Raw genomic sequence first — 24,005 nt, 5'->3', positions numbered from 1 at the left:
GCAGATAAATTTTTGAATCAAAATATGCATTAAACCAGTGGTTCCCAAACCTGGTCCTGGAGACACCCCAGCCAGTCAGGTTTTCATGATACCCACAATGAATATTAATAAGAGAGATTTGCATGCATTGCCTCCACTGCATGCAGATCTATCTTATGGAATATTCATTTGTGGATATGCCTCCAGGACCAGGTTGGGGAACCACTGCATTAAACCGATTTTTTTTTTCAATTTTAGGATGAATCTGGCAATGCAGAGAGTAGTCACCTTGACGACAGTGCTCAAGAGAAGTTCATAGGACCGCTTCCAAGAGAAGGGTCTGTTGGCTGTACCAGTGATTACACCAGCCAGAACTATTCCTATTCATCCATCTTAAGTAAATCTGACACCGGTAAAGTATTTTGTGTGTAATGCACTCTAGCTAAAAATGTTAAGGAAATTTAATTTAATAAATTTCTGTATTTTCAGACATGCTGTTAAACATGGAATATGAAATCAGAAAAAGATTGTATGGTGTATCCAGTCTGCCCATCCAAACCAGCAGCCCAGTGTCTATAATCCTGGCTTCTCTGAGATCCTCAGTGCTTGTCCCATGCTTTCTTGTCCTCATCTTTGCCACCTTCACTTGGGATGTTGTTAAGTGTACCCACTACCCTTTCTCTAAAGAAATATTTTTTTAATTACTTCTGAGTCTACTGCCTGTCCATTGAAAAAAGCCTGACTCGTGTATTTGTATCACAGAGGTATTTAAATCTGTCTCTCATATTTCCCTTTTGTCTTCTCTCCTGTAAGGTATATGTGTTTAGATTTTTTTTCTCTGCTTTATGATGAAGACAGTTGACAATTTTAGTAGCCACCCCTTGGACCAACTTCTTTCAGTTTTCAAAGATGCACTCACCAGAATTGCACACAATCCAGGCAATATTCAAAATGATTAAAGCGGGCAAGAGAGGCTTCTGCCTGCTTTAATTTCTTGTCTGTGGCTAGCTGTTGATATTCAGTGGTACTTAACCAGTTAGCGCAGCTGAATATTTGTGATTAGAATCTGCGCCAAAGTCAGTTAACTTGTGGGCTTTCCGAGGAAAGAGTTGGCACTTGTATGGTGTTCAGTTGTTGACCGTAAAAGAGAACCACTTAAATGGGGCCATACAAATAGCAGTCCTATGTTTAAGCAATTGAGCTTATGTGATCAAGGGCTGAATATTGTATTTAACTGCATAAGCTTTAGTGGCAAACCTGAAACTGGGTATTCAGTGCTGATGCCTGGACATGGCCCAGCATTGAATATCCGGGAACACAGCCAGCGACAGACATAAATGTTGACTGCTGTTGACTGAATATCGGCCGGAATGAGTTTTTATCAGAGATGTACACAGAGATTCTATCTCTTCTTATTTTCCTTCTAGCCTTTATTCTCTTAATAAATTAAAACATATTTCTGGCTTTTCCCATTGCCTTATCCATCTGTTTAGCCACCTTAAGATGATCAGATATAATCACCCTTATGAGTCACTGAAATGCTTCTGGTTTTTTGCAGCCTAAATTCATGATCCTGCATTTTGTTAGCATTAAATCTAGCTGCCAAACTGTAGACTAGAATTCGACAAATTCCATGTACTGGTTCATCATGGTACCTAGAAATTGCATCCTAGTGCCCAGAATTTTGTTTTCTTTATCTTTCTCTCTGAATATATATATTGTGATAAGTAGGAGGCTGTCCTATCCGGGGTAGGCCACTAGAGGGCGCTAGTAGGAGGTTTCCTATCTCTCTTTCCCCCTAGTGGCAGCCAATCTACACCTCCTGTTAGCTTACACTCATGTCTTCCCTTATTGCAGCTAGGAGTCCAGTCCGGGTTTTCCATCTCACCCCCTGGCTCCTTGCCTGCAATGCCTTCTGGGTTGTAGTTCAGACTGAAGCTGCCTTAACCCAACTATCCTGGAGGTGACTTTATCACAATATATATATATTTTTTCCCTCATTATGTAGCTTCCCACTATTCCAGAACCTGTGGGATAGTTGTGTCCATCAACCAGCAGGTGGAGATAAAGAAATGAAAACTGAGCTGAGACATATTTCTCTTGGCATCCAGTCCAGCTCCTCAGTGTTGTCTATCTCCAGCAGGTGGATGAACACACTTTTCAGCCTCTGGTTCTGAGTGATGTGCTCCTGGTCCAGTTGATTAGTTGGTCCCCAGTTGAGCTTTGTGGGTGGCTAGAGTCTGCAGAGTCATATCTGGAGGTGTTCAGATCCCTGTCTCTGATGCCATGTGAATTTACTTCTTCACTCCCTTCACCTCTCTTCTGTTTCCTGTGGAGCTGGCCTTTTCCACTGCAACAACCTTTAAAAAAACAAAAAAAGAGGTTTACCAAAGAGTGTAGGATAGAATATCAGTCCTGATTCGATTCTTTCTCATCTGGAGTAAGACTTGTGGAGACTGTGAGCTTGGGGGGAGCAGCTGGCAGTAGTAAGTCTTACTAAAGTTTGACTCAGAACTGCTTGGAGGGCTGCAAGTTCTACTTGGTGCAGGGGAGGAATCCTGACTCACTGCTTGGGATGGAGTTGTGCTGTGTTTGTGCCAGTTCCATTTAGGGTGAATGATGATTCCCGTAGAGGCAGTTAAATGATTTTCATGCTGTGAGACCCACTGACCTGTATCGGGGTATTGCAGTGCACGCAAGCCGGTAATTTCATAGGATGTGGGGGAAACAGTTGGCAGCAGCACGTCTTCAGATTTGGAGCAGCATCTGAATATGCCGGGGACTTAGTGCTCTCTGGCAGAGCCAGTACGCAGTTTGATGCAGGAGAGTGCGGGAACAGACACCATTTTGTTGGCGTTAACTAGCAGTGAGGAACACCCTCTGATCACGTGCGGAGCAAAGCCATTATTTTACAATCTAAGGGCACAAACGAGCAGTCAACTGCATCAGGATCTTTGTTTTCGTTGGAGTTTATATTGCTCTTATGCCAGGCCTATTTACTGAAACAGGGACAGTCAGAGTTGCTGCATGGTGCTTCAGTTTCTCACCCCGCTGCCCCTCTGGCTCCTAAGCGATCTCATTTAGACCTTCAGGAGTGGGAAGATGAGGCTCTCTCTGCTTCTCCCTCCTTATCTGATGTGGCCTCAGTGTATTCAAAGGAGCTGTTAGAGGAGGGAGAGTTCCCGGCCGAGGAGAGGATGACTTGAAAGTACTGAGGTTGTTTCCTAAAGAGCAGCTCAGTTCTCTTATTTATGAGTCATTGGTGGTGCTTTCCATTGAGGAACTTTCTGCTTCATCACCCGGAGTTCCATCTTCATCAGTCATGAATGGGCTTAGAGGTCCTTCTAAGGCTCATCCCTGATGTGCAGCCTTTTAATGATGGGCTATGTCTACTGCCAAGTACTACCTGTTGCCTTGGGATAGTGGCTCCATGTGGTTAAGTTGTAAAATCCATTCTTTGAAATCTCTTCAGATTGACATCTAATGGTTTGATCATTTGGTGTCATTTTATTATTCTTTCCTAACCAACCAAACGTTTGGGTACCACTATATTCCAACCGTCCCATCCCCTCCCCTCCAGGTCTTATAGTTAAGAGTTTTCACAACACTTAAGAAAACTCTCAAAATCTACCCCTCTCCCTCTTCATGTAATGTTACAGGTTATCCTATTACTCTTTCTCTCAGTCATCCATCAAGTCTGCTGTCCCCTTTGTGTTCCCATTCTTGGCTATGACATAGGTTTTGCTCCTTTATTTGGCTGCACCCAGGCCTCAAATGGAACCCAGGTTCATCCAAAATATTCAGTTTGTTTCCTTTTACAGCAGTTAACTTAAGAAATGCACATGTCATAGTCTTCGATATCAGACGTGCTGTTAAGAGGAGTTCTCTAGGCCCTTGCCAGTTCACATTGCATCCCTGCAGTAAGCAGTAGGAGCATATGAACAAGTCCTTCCTCTGAAGTGCCAGGTATAAGTTGTAACAGAATAATTTCAGGTCCAGAAGCAGTGACGTCTGCAGTCTTGCTAAAAATATCACAACACATCTTCTAAAATAGGTAATACTAGTGGACATTTTTACCAAATATGAAGCAGAGGGCCTGGTTCAACCATTGACCATTGGAAGGATCTTATACAACTGCTGCGGAGGGTCATGTACAGTGATGTGAAACATTTTTTTTCCCTCCTGATTTCCTCTTAATATTACATATATGTCACATTGAATAATTTCCGATCTTTAAACAAAATGTAATATTAGACAAAGGGAACCTAAGTAAACATGTAACAGCTTTTATATTATTACTTCATTTATTTAAGGAACAAAGTTATCTAATACCTATATCACTCATTTGAAAAAGTAACTTCCCCCTTAATCAACCAATTGACCAAATTTAATTGAAATTGGAGTGAGCTGATTGAACACAGCCAGGCTTGATGGCAGCCAGCCAGCTCTATTGCAAGACTTTCTGCATTAGTCCAAAAACACGAAAGTTAGGGATATCAAACAGCCTTCCAAAACAAATCCAAGAGGAAACTCCAAAAGTAAACGCAAAAGTCAACCTTTATTTGAACATCAAGTTAAACCAGTACTTGACACGGAGCTGTGTTTTGGCATGAAATGCCTGCCTCAGGAGTCAAAACTACATATAAATAAAAAGATATATTAATATATATACTTAAGTAGAAAACATGCAAAGTGTAGAAAGTAAAAACAACCATGATAAATATAAACATAATAATAAAAAATTAAAAGAGATCAGTGGTACATGGACATAAAATCTGAATAACAAATCAGTGCATACAATATAAAAACAAAGCTAAAAAAAAAAACTTATTATCAAAAATGAAAGATTAAAAATATCAGTGGATACATTTACTCTATATCTCATAAAGATAGACAACTTAAAAGGTAAGGGACCACAAGAGAGTTACAATGAACTATAATAATAAAAGACTAACCTTCTTGGTCACTCCTCTGTAAAATTATTGCTGGTAATGCACTGAAAATACTAGCAAGTATTACAGCAAGGAAGAACAATGTATGTGTATATCTAAGGGATTGAACAAAAGCATACCCCTAAGTAAATATCAAAACACATTAGTACCCAAGAATAGAATAATAGAAAAGAAAGGAAAACAGCACACTTAACAGGACAGCATCATCAGAAATGTAACTCTATTAAAACTAACTTTATTAAAATATAGGTTGTGCATTAATATAAAGAGACAACATATTTATGGCCCTGTTTACTAAGCGGCACTGTAGGCGCGTTAATGTTTTTAGCACGCGGTAACACTAGAGACACCCATAGGAATATATGGGTGTCTAGCATTAGTGCATGCTAAAAATGCTAGCGCGCTTTAGTAAACAGGGCCCTTAAATATGAAAAATATAATACATCAAGAATATCTTCATATAAACATACTGTAAGAACACCATAGAAGCAGAGACAAAAAATAAAGGGCCCCCAAAAACAAGACTGACTCAAAAATTGTTTGTCACAAGAATTCCATGCATTCAAAGCTAGAAGCGTAGTGAAATTCATACTTAAGGAAAATATGCTGAAAGCCACAGCTCCAGTGTTCACCATCCTACTGAAGCACTGACTCTTCTGGTATGCGCCTCTGCCATTGGGTCGATGTTAGGGTGCAATTGCTGTATGAAAGTGGTACTTGTTGAGTTGGTTTACGTGAAGATATTTACTCAAGCATCTATCTAGCTTGGTGATAGCCCCACCTACTTATTTCCTTATCTTATTTATTTTATAGTTTTTAAATATATATTTGCCTTGAGCTATCAATGCAAAGGTGAATAACAAATGTATATATACAGTTTTGAAATGTAGGTAATTCATTATTGAATGGTAAATAAATATTGGTAAGATATATTACTTAAATATTTGTGTTAAGTGGTTTGCTAGTTTTAGGTCCTTTTCAGAAGGAATCCTTTCCTTGCCAATGGTTTCTGGAAGGAGAAATGCCTTTATAAAGCTAAAAAAAAGTTCTGAATAGTTTGTCCTGTTATGTTGTTTCATAGATAAAACATTCATTCTGTCAGTATATTTATTGTGAAAAAATAGAAAATGTATATATTAAAAAAAGAAAACAACAACTTATAATGCATTTCTTGTAGGTTATGTGGGGTTAGTAAATCAAGCAATGACATGTTATTTGAACAGCCTCTTGCAAACCCTCTTCATGACTCCTGAGTTTAGGAATGCATTATACAAGTAAGCATTTTCAATAAAATATATTTTTGGTAGATAAGTTGTTACCGAGTATATGTGCTGTATTAAAATTATTTATTTATTTTTCTCTCTTTATTTTTATTGATTTTTGTTTAGTATGCTTGACAAATAGCCAGTTAGAAAAAGAGACAGACATAAGAAAAGCATAGAATAATTTCTAGCTTTCCAGCTGTAATTTCTACAGTAATTCTTTAGCTTAGAAATGAATTGGATCTGAGTATCATTTCAGAAATGAAAAAATGCAGTTGATTATTTTCTTTTCATTTTGATTTGTATTTTTAATTACATCTGTTAACTGTTTCAGCCGAGACTATGCCGATCTGTAATTTCATACACAAGAGGATTAATCACAACAGTTAATTTTTTATTTTTTTTTAAATGAATAAAGTTACAGCTTTATTAAATAGCTTGAAAAGGGAATAAGTGGGCTTTATTAGTTATCAGTGATATTTGGCTACCTTCATCTTGCTCCCTACTTTCTTGTTATATCCCTTTGTCAGCCTGCCTCCATCCGAGCAAGGCCATGACTTCTTTATAGTGATTTGGCTCAAGCTTCTCCAGGTCACCCTCCTCATTCAAACAAAGCCGCTAAATCTCTAGACTGGGTCACAGCTGTCCTATCGTTCACGGGCCTGGTGCTAGACCAGGGCCTAGCAACCCAGGTATTGGTTAATCCCTGCCATAAATCTTCTAGATGTGTTAACTCCACATCTGTATCCTCTGCCTCAACCTTTGATACCTGCCACTGGGTCCAAATGAGTTCAGGCTTGCCTATCACCCTCTTCCAACTAAACTGTAACCTTAAGATGAGAATGTAAGTTGCTGAAATTGAAGCAAGCTTACATATCATTGTGACAATGATTCAAATGGCTTCTTAATGGCATTATAGATTTTGGCCAGTGGTAGCGCATAGGCTGCAGAATGGGGTGGGCCACAGGGGCATAGTCCCACCCAAGGAGGTTTTTTTTTACAGGAGAGAGCATGAGCCTATCTGGCCTAATCTGTAGGCCGAAGCCAGTGGGTGGAATTTGCCATCATATTGTGTGACCCCAAACAATTGCAGATGCTATTGAAAATAATAACAAACTTGTGAGGTTTATGACTGCCTATGTGTGTGGTTTTTCTTTAAATTTGGAAAGCTTCCCATATGTAACTGGAGTTTTCTTTGTCTTTTTTTAAACCTTTGGGGGGGGGGGGGGGGGGTCCTGGTGCGTGAGCTGTGATATATATGTATATTTCTCAGAGGACAAGCAGGCTGAATAGTATCACTGATGGGTCGTTGTCCGCGACAGCCCAGGAGCCCGGAACTTATAAAAAAAATTAGAACTTTCGAGAACGCGACGTCGCGCATGTGCGAGCAGGTTCCCTTAGTTTTTTTCTATTCGCGACTGGGAAAGTTGTTTTTCTAGCACGTTCCCGTTTTTTTTGCTCAGGAGAACCTGGTTTTGGCATTCATCGCCCAATTTACCTCTTTTTTTTTTTTCTTTTGATTTAATTGTAGTTTAGTCAAAAAAACAAACAAACCTTTTTTTTTCCTTTATTTTATTAGTTTTCTTATTCACCCTCCATTCAAGAGGTGCCGATGCGTCGGTCGTCTGGCAGCCTGGTACCGGCTCCTGAGCCTCTTCAGACTCTGCAACCGACTCCTGCACCGGCCCCCCAGCCTTTACCGATGGCAGCTCTCGACGAGCGTATCCGGGTCCTTCTTCCGGAGCTTCTGGAAGGCTTGCTTCTCCAGTCAGCCTCAGTGTAGGGGGTGCTTGCGCCTTCCATATCGACTGCTGAGGCGGCATCTGGGCCATCGCCTGTGAGGAGGTCCTTGGTACCGCTTGCGGTACCGACGTCGTTTGCCACCCGGGTTGATTCCCCCTCGACATCGGTGGAGGATGCTTCGCCGGAGTCCAGGCAGGGGTTGACTTCTCGACACCCCCCACGAGGTCATTGATCCTCGACGTCAAGACAGGCTCGGGTTCGGGCTGCTCTTAGGGAGTGTTATGACTGGGGATGTGAGCCCTTGTGCCCCGACTGAGCACGGTAAAGATGGAGTGCACAGCACTCGGTCAGGCAGTCAGACAACCCCTAGCTTCACCTGCACTTAGCCACTATTCCCCAGGAGTTGAGCCCCTGGGTTCAAGCGGCCGGCAGGACTTCCGGAACCGGCGGGGTTGCAGGACCACCGACCAGACAGGTAGCCAACAAACACAGTCCAAGAGCCAGGAAAACAGTAGAGCTGAGAATAGTACAAACACAGTCCAGGGTCAAAAGGCAGGCAGCAACACAACGCGTGGTCAGGAAACAAGCCAAGGTCAAAACACAGGAAACTCAGGAATCAGGTAAGGAACACAGATGCAGATCACAACCTCTGCGCAGCCAAAGCACTGAAGGGCTGGAGGCAGTGCCTTAAGTAGAGGAGGAATTAGGCTGAAGCATGTGCAGCTGAACCAAGATGGCTGCCCCCATCAGCAGAGCTCTAAGGACCAAATATGGGCTTCCTTCCTGTCCTCGTTAGTCCAAGATGGCTTCCTGGGATATGATCTATCCAAGATGGCTGTACCATTGCTCTAAGTCGGATGACGGCTGCCAGACTTAGGAAACCGAAACAGACCTTCCCAAGACCGATCCTCGTCCTAGCCGGGAGGAGCGTCATACAGGTGAGGGACGTAACAGGGAGCTCTTGTCCGATACCGATGAGGAGCACTCATGGGAAGAGGAGGAAAACCCCAGATACTTTTCGGAGGAAGAGTCGTGTGGGGTTCCCTCTGATCCTACTCCGCCAGTTGAGAGTAGAATGTCTCCACTTGAGAGTCTCTCTTTCTCATCTTTTGTTAGGGAAATGTCTAAGGATATTCAATTCCCTATGGAGGTTGTGGATGAGCCCAGGGCCGAGATGCTCGAGGTCTTGGATTATCCTTCTCCGCCTACTGATGTTGCTACGGCCCTCTTGCATAATACACTGAGGGAAGTGCTTATGTGAAATTGGTCGTGCCCTCTTTCTAATCCAGTTGCCCCCCCAAAGTCCAAGTACAGAGTCCATGGAGAGTCTGTAATGGTGAAGGCCCAACTTCCTCATGATTCCATGGTGGTGGACTCTGCTCTCAGAAGAGCCAAGAGTACTAGAGACTATGCCTCGGTGCCCCTAGGCAGAGAGTCTAGGACCTTGGACTCTTTTGGGAGGAGAACGTATCAGGCCGCTATGCTCACCGCCAAAATTCAAACTTACCAGCTCTACACGAGCATCCACTTGTGGAACTCGGTGAGGCAACTGTCTAGTTTAGTTGAAGCACTTCCTCCGGAGCTTGCTGAACCTTTTCACCAGGTGGTCAGGCAACAGAAGGCGTGTCGCAAATTCCTGGCCAGGGGATCTTACGACACTTTTGATGTGGCATCCTGAGTAGCTGCTCAAGGTATAGTGATGCGCATACTCTCATGGCTGCGTGTCTCTGACCTGGTTCAGAAGACCCAGCAGCGAATGGCGGATGTTCCTTGCTGGGGGGATAATCTTTTTGGAGAAAAAGTAGAGGATATGGTTGATCAGATGAGAAAGCATTATGATGCCATGGATTCTCTCTCCCGCCAGACGTCTTCTGCTACTGCCTCCTCTTCTAGGAGGTTTTTTGGAGGGAAGAGGAGTGCTCCCTATTCCTATAATAGTCATAGGTACACTCCTGCTTCTCGGCATCCGGTTCAGGCTCAGCCCCAGCATGTGTGTTCCTGTCCACGCTGTGCGCCTAAGGCCCCTAGGGCTCCCCAGCAAAAGCAAGGGTCGGGCTTTTGACTGGCTCCAGTGCAGCATAGCCTCGATAACTTGGGCAGACTGGATGGATCGTGCAGGTCTTTTTCTGCAGTCATCTACTATGTATGTTATGTATGTATAACAGTGTCCGTACCGGACGGCTTGCCTGTTGGGGGGAGGTTGATATTTTTTCACCAAAGGCGGCATCTTATAACCTCCAACAGGTGGGTTCTTCAAATAGTCCGGTTAGGATACACTCTCAATCTGGTTTCCATGCCTCCAAATTGCCCACCAGGAGCTCAATCCTTCAGCTTCCAGCACAAGCAGGTACTTGTAGAGGAACTCTCCGCCCTTCTAAAGGCCAATGCGGTTGAACCTGTTCCACCAGGGGAAGAAGGGCTGGGATTCTATTCCAGGTACTTCCTTGTGCAAAAGAAAACAGGGGGGATGCGTCCCATCCTAGACCTAGGGGCCCTGAACAAATTCCTTCTCCGAGACAAGTTCAGGATGGTTTCCCTGGGCACCCTTCTTCCCATGATTCAGGAAAACGATTGGCTATGTTCTCTGGACTTAAAGGATGCCTGTACTCACATCTCGATACTCCCAGCTCACAGAAAGTATCTTCGATTGCGACTGGGAACTCAGCACTTTCAGTACTGTGTACTGCCCTTTGGCCTGGCATAGGCCTAGCAATAGGAGGGGAGTCGCCATCGGTAAATGCACCATCTCCAGTTGGCTAGCAGATTGCATTTCCTTCACTTATGCTCAAGCTGGGCTGACTCTAGAGGGCCATGTCACGGCTCATAATGTCAGGGCCATGGCTGCGTCAGTGGCTCACTTGAAGTCAGCTTCTATTGAGGAGATTTGCAAGGCTGGAACGTGGTCATCAGTCCACACATTCACATCTCACTACTTCCTTCAGCAGGATACCCGGTGCGACAGTCAGTTTGGGCAGTCGGTATTGCAGAATCTGGGGTTTAGAATCCAACTTCACCCTCCTAGGCCCATTTATGTTCTGTTCCAGGCTGCACTCTCACTTAGTTGTGTTTCTTTTTAGGTCAATCTAAGTTATGTCCTCGCCGTTATGGGGTCCAATTGACCAATGTTCATTATTTTGAGTGAGCCTGGGGGCTAGGGATACCCCATCAGTGATACTATTCAGCCTGCTTGTCATCGGAGAAAATGAAGATACATATACCTGTAGCAGATATTCTCCGAGGACAGCAGGCTGAATAGTATCACAACCCACCCTCCTCCCCTTTGGCGTTGTTCCTTTCCTTTTTTTGCTTTTTATTAACTAAGGGGACACGCTCGCATCGTGGACAGGAACCTGCTTGCGCATGTGCGCGACGTTGCGTTCTCGAACGTTCTAATTTTTTTTTAAGTTCCGGGCTCCTGGGCCGTCGCAGACGACGACCCATCAGTGATACTATTCAGCCTGCTATTCTTGGAGAATACCTCCTACAGATATGTATCTTCATTGTATATATGTTTGGGGAGTTGCATTGACCTGCACTGTATAATGTTTAAGGAAATGTGCTCAGAACATAAGGACTAGATTCTTATTCTCAGGTACAAGTAAAATTTATTTACACTACAGGTAATGGCAATAATTTTAGAAGGCATTTTGCTATTGTTTTCAGTAGCATCTGCGAATGTTTGGGGTCACACAATATGGCGTCTGTGTGGGGAAGACAGCTTCAACTCTTTGACATCATGCCTTCTCCTGGTCATTAAACCTCCTTGGTCCCACCAATATTTTGCCCAGCAAAGCATCAGCAACCAGCTTGACGTGAGGTTGGTTTGTTGGGTTCCTCCAGTCATAAAGATGTTCCACTGCTCCTGAATGATAGCATCCCAGTAGTCAGTAGTTGACAGACTTCACAGAAACATTAAAATTAAGTGAACATCTTAAAGAGCTCTTCCAGCAAAGGTTTTATTAGTAGACAGTATAGGGAAGCTTACACTGGCTAAACACGTTGTTTTCTGTGTGAGCTGTAGGCTTGAATTCCAATTGCTCTGTCTGGTGCACTAGCTTCAGACACACAAATGCTGACTTATATTATTTATGTATGTATTGATTTTATTCCTCACTTACAAGAAAATGAAGTGTTTGAAACGAGTTGAAGTTTAAAGTACATTCAAATTTGTGTATTATTCAATTGCTTGGACAAGTTAGTAGAACTTTCTAAGAATCTCATTTTAATTTAATTTGCTATTAAAGAGGCACTGATATGTGGTTATAATTGTAGTACATCTGCAGAGCAATGCATATCAAATCAGCAGGTTTGGATACAATTCATCAGGAGCCAGCTCAGCAAGATCAGTCAGTCTTGTTGGTTCAGTTTGAGGCATATTTTCAAAGCACTTAGCCTTCCAAAGTTCCATAGAAACCTATGGAACTTTGGAAGGCTAAGTGCTTTGAAAATATGCCTCTTTGTGTCTTTGCCCTGCACCGTGGAGGAAAAAAGAGCAAATCATTATTTTTACAATAATTTATCGATTTCAGCAAACTGATGAACAAGATAACTTGGAGGGCCTTTTGCAAAGGTGCACTAGGATTTTTAGTGCATGCTAACCATGTAGACATCCATAATATTCCTGTGGGCATCTACACAGCGCAAGCTAAAAATGCTAGTGCACCTTTATAAAAGGGCCCCTTTGTTAAAGCAAAATAGAACAAAGTACAGCGAAGGGAATAAAGCAAAAACAACCAAGAATATCTCAGACACTGATTTATTAATGAGAGAGATTTGCATGCAGAGGAGTAGGTGCAAGAAAATCTCTTATGAATATTCATTGTGGATATCCTGAAATCCTGACTGGCTGGGGAGCCCCAAGGACAGGTTTGGGAACCACTGATATACTGTATTCTACTGTTTTTAATCCAGGTCTACAGTAAGTGTTGCATTCTTACCTTGGCTCCAGGTGCAGACACAAGGGAAGATGATGGGTTAAAGCAAACTAAGGGAAAAGTCTGTGTCCCCTCCTGAAATGTTACAGATGCCTCAGAAAATTAAAATGTCTCACGCATCTTTTTTTTGTTTCAATAATTTTTATTGTTAAACAACAGAATAAACATTACTTCCTTAATTCACAGTAGACATTTGACTATTTCTTCTTTGATACACAATTCTATACTTCTCTCACTTTACACCTTCTCTTTTGTCCATCAACTGTAAATCTATAATTGAACATTGACAAACTTTAATTTTTCATTTCCCCCCCCCCACCCCTACCCCTCCCCCCCCCACCCCCCCATCAAGTGCCTATTACTAACTCACTTGGGTCATTGCTCTAATATGTGTCCAGAGTTCATCTTGCCTGTTATAAATTCCCAACCGTTTATCAGTTAATTTCTCCATCTCCTCAATTAGAGAAAGTTTTAGAGTCCAGTCTTCCTCTGTTGGTGCCGCTTGCTGTTTCCACAACCGAGCAATGACACTCTTTGCAGCTGTCAAGCACATCCTCTTCAAACGTCTTTGCCATTTGACTCCTCGTCTGTTCCCCAGGCCCAGCAGGCACCATTGAGGCTCACACAAAAAGTTTTTGCCTGTATGGGCAGTTATCTTTGCCGTTATAGATTGCCAATACATTTGTAATTTCCCACAGGACCACCAGATATGCAAGAAAGTTCCCACATCTGTTGTACATCTCCAACAATACTGGGAGGCCCCTGGAAACATCATATGTAGTCTATATGGGGTAAAATACCATCTCGAGAGTACCTTGAAGGCATTTTCTTTCAATAACACGCATGTTGATGCTTTATTGACCTCCGAGATAATGGCCTTCCATTCATGAACTGTCAATTCCTTTTCCAAATCTCTTTCCCATTTAATCATATATAGACATTTTTCAAAACTCCCTCCCCTTATAAATTTATATAACCGGGATATAACTCCCTTCATTGTTCCCAGTGAGCCCCACATGTTTTCTAAGACTTCATAGTCCTCTGGATCGTTTCTCAACCATCCTTGTGTGTAAATGTAATGTTGAACCTGTAAGTAGAAGAATCTGTCCCTGTCCATAACCCCATAGTCTTCCTTGAGTTCTGTGAACAATCTCATTTTCCCATCTTCCAATAAATCTCGAAACCTCAATATGCCCCTCTCAGCCCACCTCTTTGCTACCGGATTTCCCAACCCCACTCTAAAAGTAGGTTCCCCTTGAATATACGCGTATGTAGATGTTTTTCTAGTTTTCCAGAAGCGTGTCCTAAGGGAACCCCATAGTGCCAACAAGTGCCCAACAAACGGATTGGTAGTAAGCCTGCCAATAGTAGGATAAGCAGAAGATGCCCATATTACTGACTGCAGGCTGTGCTGCTGCACCATCTCCTGATCCATGTGTGCCACCACCGACCATTTCTCCTGACCCCACAGGGATATAAGTTTCATTTGTGCTGCCCAGTAATACCATTCGAGGTTAGGAACCCCTCTCCCACCCAACTCTGTCGAACGCCAGAGCAGCTTCCTGCTAAGCCTGGGGGCCTTGCCTCCCCAAACAAACTTCACTATAGCCTGTTGTAGGGTTCTCAGTTCCCTCCCAGGGATTGCTACCGGTAATGTTTGAAACAAGAACAAAAGTCTGGGCAATACGTTCATCCTAATCGATGCTATCCTGCCCCACCATGACAACCACTTTCCCGTCCAACCCTCCATGTCTTTGCGTATTTGCCGGAATAACGGTATATAATTTAGCTGATATATCTGAGAAATCTGAGCTGGTATTTGGACTCCTAAATATTTAATTTTATCCCTCCTTAATTTAAAAGGAAAGTTTCGAGAGAGCTCCTCCATCCTAGGTTGTGCTATGGATACCCCAATCATGTCAGATTTATCATAGTTTATCTGAAAACCCGAGAGCCTACCAAACTCCTTCAGTTCTGCCATCAATATAGGAAGATGCAGCCCCGGGTTATTTACAAAAAATAAGACATCATCAGCAAATAATGCCAATTTGTGTTCAGAGCCACCTATCATTATTCCTGGAATGTCAACCGATTCACGCACCCTCTGAGCTAAGGGCTCGATCGAGAGTGCGAACAGTAACGGTGACAGCGGACACCCCTGTCTGGTACCCCGTTCAATCTGGAAAACAGATGTATACCCCCCATTTACTTTGATTCTTGCCACTGGTTTCTCATATAGTCGTTGTATCCATCCTATCAAACCCTGGCCAAACCCTAGATGTTCTAGAACTTCCCATAAATAAGGCCAGTCCACCCTGTCAAACGCTTTATCTGCGTCCGTACTCAAAAGGGCCACTGGAATCCCCCTCTGTTGGGCTACCCACATCACATGTAAGGTGCGTCTAATATTATCCGCTACCTGCCGCCCCATGACAAACCCTGATTGATCAGTATGAATCAATGAAGGCAGGACCTTTCCTAACCGATCAGCAACTACTTTAGATAAAATCTTAATATCTAGATTTATTAGTGATATGGGGCGATAGGAGGCACATACCGCCGGGTCTCTACCTGGTTTCAAAAGCACGGAGATCCCCGCTTCATGCATACTCCCCGGCAATGATTGGCCAGCCAGGCATGCATTCCCAACCCTCAACAACATGGGCCCCACCTCCCCTACAAAAGTCTTATAAAACCGAGCAGAATACCCATCCAGGCCGGGCGCCTTCCCTCCCTGGAGACCCTTAATCACCCTTTGGATCTCTTCAAGGCGAAATGGGGCCTCTAACTGATTGCGTTCCAAACTTGATAACCTTGGGAGATGCAGCTTTCCTAAACCCCTCCTGATTTCTTCCCCCCCTGCCCCCCTCTCACTGCTGTATAACTTCTGATAAAATTTCTCAAACTGATCCCTGATTTCTCCATCTCTATAGTACATCTTATCGCCCGCCCCTTTTATTTTTGTTATTGTGTGGCTCCTTTGTCTCTGCCTCAAAAGATGAGCCAACATCCGACCAGATTTGTTTCCAAATTCATAAAACTTCTGTTGGAGTCTTGTATGTAAAAACTCCACGTGTTCCACCTGCAGTTTCTCTAATTCTGCTCTACACTGTCTTAATTCTTTCAGGACTATCCCAGAGCCTCCCTCTTGGTGACAACATTCTAATTTCACTAATCGTGCCCGGAGGTCCAACTCCCTCTTCTCTCGTAGCCTCTTTTTCCGGGCTCCCCATTTGATGAAGTGACCCCTCACCACTGCCTTTAGGGCATCCCACAATGTGCCATCCAAAACCTCGCCAGTGTCATTCACCAACATATAATTCTGAATGACCCGGCGAATGTCATCCCGCACCCCACTATCCCCAAGAATCAATTCGTTTAATCTCCAAAAGAGTTGGCGCCTTTCCTCAGTCAGACCTTTGAGCTCAAGCTCCACGGGGGCATGGTCAGAGGTGGAAATGGACCCAACATGTGAATCAACCACCTGATCCCACAACTGGCGGCTACACCATACCATATCGATTCTTGTGTAAGTATTCTGAGCATGAGAAAAGAAGGTATAGGACCGCTGGCCTGGGTGTCTCAGCCTCCATACATCTACTAAGTCTAAATCAGAGACAAGTGATTTTAACTGTGTACAGTGTGCTGGGGACTTATCCATCAGCCCCTTTGAATGATCCATTAATGTCATGCTAGTATTAAAGTCCCCACCCAGGACCATCCCCCCTTTCTGGAACTGGGAGAGCTCCTTATGAATCCGAGTAAAAAATTCTCCTTGTCCTGAGTTGGGGGCGTATATATTTACTATGGTCACCTCCTTGCCATACAGCTGACCCCTAATCGCCAGGCACCTTCCCGAAGTATCCCTATATGTTTCTTCTATGACCAGTGGGATGTGTCTACGGATGTATATCACTAATCCTCCCACCTTGCCCCCTCTAGCATCACAGTGTGAGATACAGTCGCTGTACCCCCTATGTTTAAGTAGGTGTAAATCCCTCTTCTGAATGTGTGTTTCCTGCAATAATATAATATCCCACTTAAGTTTCTGCAATTCTCTATGTATCAAATTTCTCTTCTGTGGAGAGTTCATACCATTAACATTCCATGACCCAATGTGAAGACCCTTGATCCCCTTCCCTCCCCCCCCTCTCCCCCCCTGCTGGGCTGAGCCATTACCCGCCAGCCGCTAGTAATGAGGAAATCACTCCCCGCCGGAGCTCATCGCCCTCTTCCCCCCCAACAACATTTCCCGGTCCCCTCCCCCCATATTTCACAGATTTTACTGAGTTCCCAGAACCCTTTCCAACAATAAATAGACATCCTGTAACAACTCCAGAACAATCCCCCCAACTGCATAACATCTTTTTCTTAACAAAACCCCATGAAACCTTTGAGGTAACTGAAATCCTGAGTATCTCTCGTGTCCATTCAAGGTACTTTCTCCTCTGTTGATAGCTGTGAAGTATTCTCTCTTCGTGGGCGCACTTTATGCCAGGATGACTCTTTTTTTATCTTTGCTGTTACACTTGATCTCCCCTCCGCAGCTGCCGGAGGCAGATTTGTATATCCCAGCTCTGTAAGTACCTTCCAAGCCTCTCCCAGCGTAACCACTCGTCTGGTGATACCTTCCGCTGTAAACTGGAGGCCAAAAGGGAAGATCCATCTATATCTGAAATTAGACTGCTGGAGATATGTGGTTAAGTCTTTGAATTCTCTACGCCTCTGAAGAGTGCCCAGCGCTAAGTCTTGAAACACCAGAATTTTTTTATTGTCCCAGAGTAACTCCCCCTGGGATCTGGCTTTCTTCCAGATCTTGTCTTTGATAGTATAGTCTTTAAAGCATACAACAATGTCCCTGGGTTGCTGGTCTCTCCTGGGCCCCAGACTTCGATGTACCCGATCAAATCTTATTTCAGACTCCTCCATATTAGTCTGCCCCTCAGAATTTATATCCAATATTCTGGCACAAATTTCCCGAATCACCTGTGCACAGTCTTTATTCTGGTCCGTTTCCGGGACCCCTTTGAATCTCAAATTATTCCTTCTGGAGCGATTTTCCAGATCTTCCACCTCTAATTGCAATTTTGCTTTTTCAGCTTGCACGATCGTGAGAGCAGTACGCAGGCCCTCCATTTCTCCCTCCACGTGCTCCAGCCCTTCTTCCACCTGCTCCACCCGTCCTCCAATCTCTCTCACCTCTTTTTGGATATCTGTGACCGCCTCACGGATAGTTTTCCGAACCGCCGACATTTCAGCCTTTAAGGCTTTAAACCACCTCGCTACCTCTTGTATAGTCAGCTCGGTATCACTTTCTAGTTGATCTGTTGGGTCCTCCGTTTCGGAGCCAGAATCCGCGGCGGCCATTTTGTTGTGAGCTTTCTGCTGGGAGCGGCTCGTGTTCGCCGCCTCGTTTTTCTGTGCCGCGGCGAACTTGAATTTTTCCAGCCGCTTTCGTGTCGCCATTACTTCTCTATATCTTTCACCTCAAAACCACCAATCTCGGGGGTTAGGGAACCAGGAAATAGCGCTTATTTCTTCACTGCCCCGACGGAGCTCTGGATTCAGGCTTCCATCTCCGACGGTGACGTCACTTCCTCCTCCTGTCTCACGCATCTTATTGCAATTATTTATTTTTTAATAGGTGGGAATTTGAGGAGTCTGAAGAAGATCCAGTGATCAGCATCCCGTACCAGCTACAAAGGCTGTTTGTTTTATTGCAGACCAGTAAGAAGCGAGCCATTGAAACCACAGATGTTACACGAAGCTTTGGCTGGGACAGCAGTGAAGGTAATTTATTCCCCATATTGTATTGGTTTCACTGTAGAAATGTTATTGGTTTGTAGTTTCAAGAGATGAAATTGAAGGTCTGAGGATTGGTTAAGGGGCCCTTTTACTTAGATGTGTACACGTGTCCTATGCGCATCAATTTGGAGTTACCGCCTGTCTACCTCGTGGCCCAGGCGGTAATTTTGTTTTTTTACGCGCATCCACTACTCACATCAGAAAATAATTTTTATTTTCTTGCATGTTACGGAAAACGGGCGGTAATCGTCATTCTATGCGTATAGATGATTACCGCGTGAGACCTTATCACTAAGTCAATGGGTGGTGGTAAGGTCTCGGACCCAAAATGGACGTGCGCCAATTTTTATTTTGCCGTATGTCCATTTTCGGCAGATATTTTTTTAAAAAGGCCTTTTTTACAGGCACGCTGAAAAATAGATCTGCGTGCGGCCAAAACACACGCCTCCACTAGTGCAGCCCATTTTTCAGCGCACCTTAGTAAAAGAACCCCTAAATGATTTCATAATTTTGGGCTATGCAGGAGTCTTGCTTGAAATTATTTCAACTGTTTTTTTTTTCCATACAATGGCTTGTATATGATGTGAAAGTAGGAGCAACAGCCAAGATGGAACATCTAGCGAAACAAAAGCTGTTACCCCATTACGTAGTTTCCCACTATTCCAGAACCTGTGGGATAGTTGTATCCATCAACCAGCAGGTGAAAATGAGAAATGAAAACTGAGCTGAGACATGTCTGTCTTGGCATCTTCTCCAAGTCGTTGATATTTTCTGTCTCCAGTAGATGAAATGGATACACTTCAGCTTCTAATTCTGAATGATTTGCTCCTGGTCCTGTTGGTTCTCAGTTGAGCTTTGCGGGTGGCTTAAGTCTGCAGAGTCATATCTGCAGGTGTTCAGATCCTTGTTTCTGGTGCCCCGTGAATTTACTTCTAACCTCCCTTCACCTCTTCCCTGTTTGCTGTGAAGCTCTTCTTTTCCAGCCCAACACCTTTAAAAAAAAAAAAGAAAGAAAGAAATGAGAAGGAAAGAGGTTTATGGGAGAACATGGGACAGAGTATCAGTCCTGATCCTTTCTCATCTGGGGTAAGCTTTGGGAGCTAGCAGTGGTAAGTCCATCTAAAGTTTGACTCAGAACCACTTTAGAGGCTGCATGTTCTACTTGGTACAGGGGAGGGATCCTGACTACCCTATTTGTACTGCGCTTGTGCCAGTTGGGGTGAATGGCAACTTCTGTGGAGGCAGCCAAGCAGTGTTCCTACTGTGGGACCCACTGACCAGCGTCAGGGTGTTCAGTGTGTTTAAGCCAGAAATCCTGCAGAATGCAGAGGAAATGGTCAGCGGCAGCATATCTTCGGATTTGGCTCAGCGTCCGAATATGCAAGGGAGTTTGGTCTCTCCTGCAGGGCTGACGCACAGTTTGATGCAGGAGAGCACGGGAACGGGCACCTTTTTGTCAGGACTGACTGACAGAGGAACAGCCTCTGATCACGCTCGGATCACAGCTGCCATTTTACAGACTCGGGTCCCTGACAGAGCATTCAGCTGCATCAGGATCTTTGTTTTCTCCGGAGTTTATATTGCTGTTGCACCAGACCTATTTACTGAAGCAGGGACAGTCAGAGTTGCTGCAAGGTGCTTCAATTTCTCGCCCTGCTGCTCTTCCGGCTCCTAAGAGATCTCGTTTAGACCTTCAAGAGTGGGAAGATGAGGCTATCTCTGCTTCTTCCTTCTTACTGATGTGACCTTGGTCTGTTATGTTTCAACATTTTTTATTGACGACAATTCAAAGTAAAAACTTATACAAAAATAAAGACTATTCAAGAATAGCATCTGTCATCAAACTTTTAACCATTTAACCCCCCCCCCCTACCCCTTACTAGTTAACATATACCAAGTTCCGGAAGAGTAAGATAGTGTTACTCATATACACACAGTCCTCAACCAGAAGCATATTTAAGACCAAACCCCGAGAAACACGCCCAACATAAAAACATATTCCGGGCAAGCTATTGTCAACCCCCTCTCTCCCCCACCCCGTTCCCTCTCCCGTCCCTAAACCCAAGGCTAAGCTGCGGTGTATCTCACTGGTAGCTGATATAAGAGCACCTCTCACACATCAACTACTAAGAAAAGAAAAAAAAAAACGAGGTGCACAATCCATCTCAAGCAGTAAGTATGCACCAACTATAACTGGAACTAAACTCCTCAATAAATCCCCACTACCCCACCCCTCGAATCTTATATAGAGGTAACTTTCTGTGATCACAACCATACCTAAAAGACAAACAAGCCCCCGCTTCCTAGGGGTAGCAAAGAGAATTAACCACTAGACTTCTGCCCCGAGTGTGCAAAGATTGTATATATGGTCCCCAAATGTCAAGAAATTGTTTCCATCTCTTAGGAGATCCCCGTACTCCCCGACGCTCAAATAGCATGGAATTTATTCTTCCAGGGCCAGAAGTCCGGGGGAGAGTCGCTAACCCATTGACTCAAAATAAGCCTCTTGCCACTCAAGCAAGCCTTACGAATCAGTTGTCTAGCCAGTCTGCCCTGCAATTCAAAAAGCTCATATTCGTCTAAGAGAATTCCAGAAGGCGTGCACAAAATCCTAGAACCCAGTAGAAACATCAGATAGCGAAGAATAGAGGCCCAAAAATTCTGCACCCTAAAACAATCCCATTAACAATGAAAAAAGGAGCCCGGCGCCCTTCCACACTTCCCACACAAAGGAGTGTCGTGCCCCCCCTCCCATTTTTAAAATCTGAGCTTTTGTAAGATACGCTGTATGAAGAATGCGGTATTGACATTCCTGGAAGCCAGCATTACCAGTCAACCAAGGAATCCTGGAAGTCAAAGACATTAAAATCTAAGGAGAGGTTGGGCCTTGACAAGTCTCGGGTCCAACGCTGTCTAATCGATTCCCGGTCTTTACAAAGAGGCAGCGTTCCCAGGGCCTTATAAAGGCCCGAGACCGACAGCTGATTCCCCTGCACCAACTGAAAAAACTGCCTCACTTGATGACTACGTCAAGAACGCAAAGCGGCAGCACCTAAAGAATTGACATAATGTGCCAGTTGATTATAAGCAAAGATGTTATTAATCTTGTATCCAATGCCCAAGGCTCCCAGGTTGAACAAAGAACCCTGTAAATTCAAAACATGTTCCATCTGTGCCCAGTGTCAAAAGGTAATGTTATCAGTCCCAGGTTTGAACAGCAAATTTCCACAAATTGGCAACAAATCAGTCATACGTAAATCCAATCCCCAAGACCTCACCATGTCCCTCCAAAGCACACGTAGTGAAGATAACAGTAGGCTAATTCGCAAGTGAACCGGGATAACAGGACCCGGCGCTTGCAGCAAAACATGAAAATGACAAGGGGCAAAATATTGATGCTCCAGCTGCCGAGGCGTATAATCCTCCCTGTCAAAGGGCATTAGCAGTAGCAAATAAAGCCATCTCAGGAACTCCACCATACGAAACAACTGAATTCGACCATTTAGCATAAGAGGCAAGGACATCCATGCTCGCAGTCGCGTCTCCATGGCCCGTAGTAATCGCGTAACATTTAGATGATATAAGTCCAACAGTTTCATGGACAAAAAGAGGCCCAAATAAAGAAAAGAATCCTTTGCCCATCGAAGAAGAAAACTCGAACCCCACTTCTTTCGTATGTCATCCGTAGAGGCCAACGCCAGAGATTTAGAGTAATTAAGCTTAAAACCAGCAAAGTCCCCAAACTCTTGAAAGAGTTCCAACAATGCGGGCAGTGATCTAAAGGGGTCCGTAAGATGCACCAGCAGGTCATCCGTAAAGGCCGACAGAAGAAACCTCGAAGAACCTACAAGTACTCCCATGATGTCCGGATGAAGAGCTACCTCTCTAACCAGGGGATCTAACGATAACACGAATAAAAGGGGAGACAGTGGGCACCCCTGCTTTGTACCCCCTAAAAATGTGAAACTGTTGCAAACATACCCCATTCACCCACACACAAGCCTGGGATTCTAAATAAAGAGCGCGTACTGCCTCCAAAAAAACCCCCTCAAAGCCATAATGCCGCAAACAGCAAATATGGCCATCTCACCCGATCAAACGCCTTTTCTGCATCAAAACTAACTAAAAGGGAAGACGAGCCCTTCTGAGCCACCACTTCCAGAGATGCCAAGATTGAACAAATATTTTTAACTGCTGCCCGTCCTTTCACAAACCCCACCTGGGCCACATCAACCAGATCGGGAAGTACCATAGCCAGTCTGTTTGCTAAGATCTTTGCATATAATTTGACATCAACAATAAGGAGAGAAATAGGCCTATAGGAGCCTGGGTCCTCTAAATTCTTCCCCTCTTTAGGTATCACAACTATCTAGGTTAACTTGAAGGTCTCTGGAATAGTCTGACCCTGTATGATTATTCATAGAATTATGCACACAAAAATTGCTATTTTCTTTATCTGACTACTTTTTCATTTGATTAGTTCTTAGCTTGTACTATTATTATTTGGTCTATATACAAGGATTTTTTAAACACTTTTTAAATATTTGTTTACTGATTTATTTGCAATCCTGATTTTATATTAGTATAGTCATTGTCTTTTATTAATCTATATTTGTATATGTGTGTTTTTTCATCAATAAACAACTGATTTAAGAATTAATCCCTCCAGTCTTTGGTTTTCCGTGGTCAAACATCTCACTTTCTCCTATACCTGTATTCTCTCGTGGGGCGTTCGTGTTCTCCGCTTGTTGCGGATTATCTGGACATAGTTTGACCCGTCACCATTGAATTGAACAAAGCCAATAACGGCACTTTAACCTGTTCATAAAACTGCTTATAAAATTCAGTGTGATATCCATCTGGACCCATCATTTTATGAGAAGCGCTGTGCTGCAGAGCTAACATAAGGTCTCCTTCCATAAATGGCTTATTCAAAAAACTCAACTGCTGGGGAGAAAGCCTGGGCAACACTAGATTATCCAAATACGAGTCACTATCTAACCCGACCTCGTCTGGAGTTCCATAGAACTGGCCAAAACGATCAGCCATCTCTCTATCCAAACGTAACATCCTACCATCTAAGGCCTTCACCTGAAGAATCCGAGAGAACCCACCCTTTCTCCTGACCATATGGGCCATCAGTTGCCCAGCCTTATTACCATAATGAAGCAGTTGATATTTGTAATATATATGGGATTTAACCGCCCTTTGGTGTAACAATTCATTCCTTTTGAGCCACCAACAAAGCTTCTCTTTGCGGGTCAAAAGGAAAACCTCCATACTTAATTCTACGGCTTTTAACTAATTTCTCCAGATGAAGGATTTCTTTA

At 43.7% G+C, this 24,005-nt stretch overlaps 1 protein-coding gene across 4 annotated transcripts in view; it reads left to right on the top strand.

The window, feature by feature from the left end:
* USP47 (ubiquitin specific peptidase 47) overlaps positions 1-24,005 on the top strand; it is a 309,973-nt gene that overhangs the window by 77,379 nt on the left and 208,589 nt on the right. For all 4 annotated transcript variants that reach the window (XM_030200979.1, XM_030200978.1, XM_030200980.1 and 1 more), the window contains exons 4-6: positions 238-391; positions 6,109-6,205; positions 18,515-18,660. In XM_030200979.1, the coding sequence (XP_030056839.1) occupies positions 238-391; positions 6,109-6,205; positions 18,515-18,660 (397 nt within the window). The remainder of the gene's footprint in view (positions 1-237; positions 392-6,108; positions 6,206-18,514; positions 18,661-24,005) is intronic.

This window comes from Microcaecilia unicolor, chromosome 4 (genome assembly GCF_901765095.1).
Source record: "Microcaecilia unicolor chromosome 4, aMicUni1.1, whole genome shotgun sequence".
NCBI classification, from domain to species: Eukaryota; Metazoa; Chordata; class Amphibia; order Gymnophiona; family Siphonopidae; genus Microcaecilia; species Microcaecilia unicolor.
This window is presented reverse-complemented; position numbering and strand designations above follow the sequence as displayed.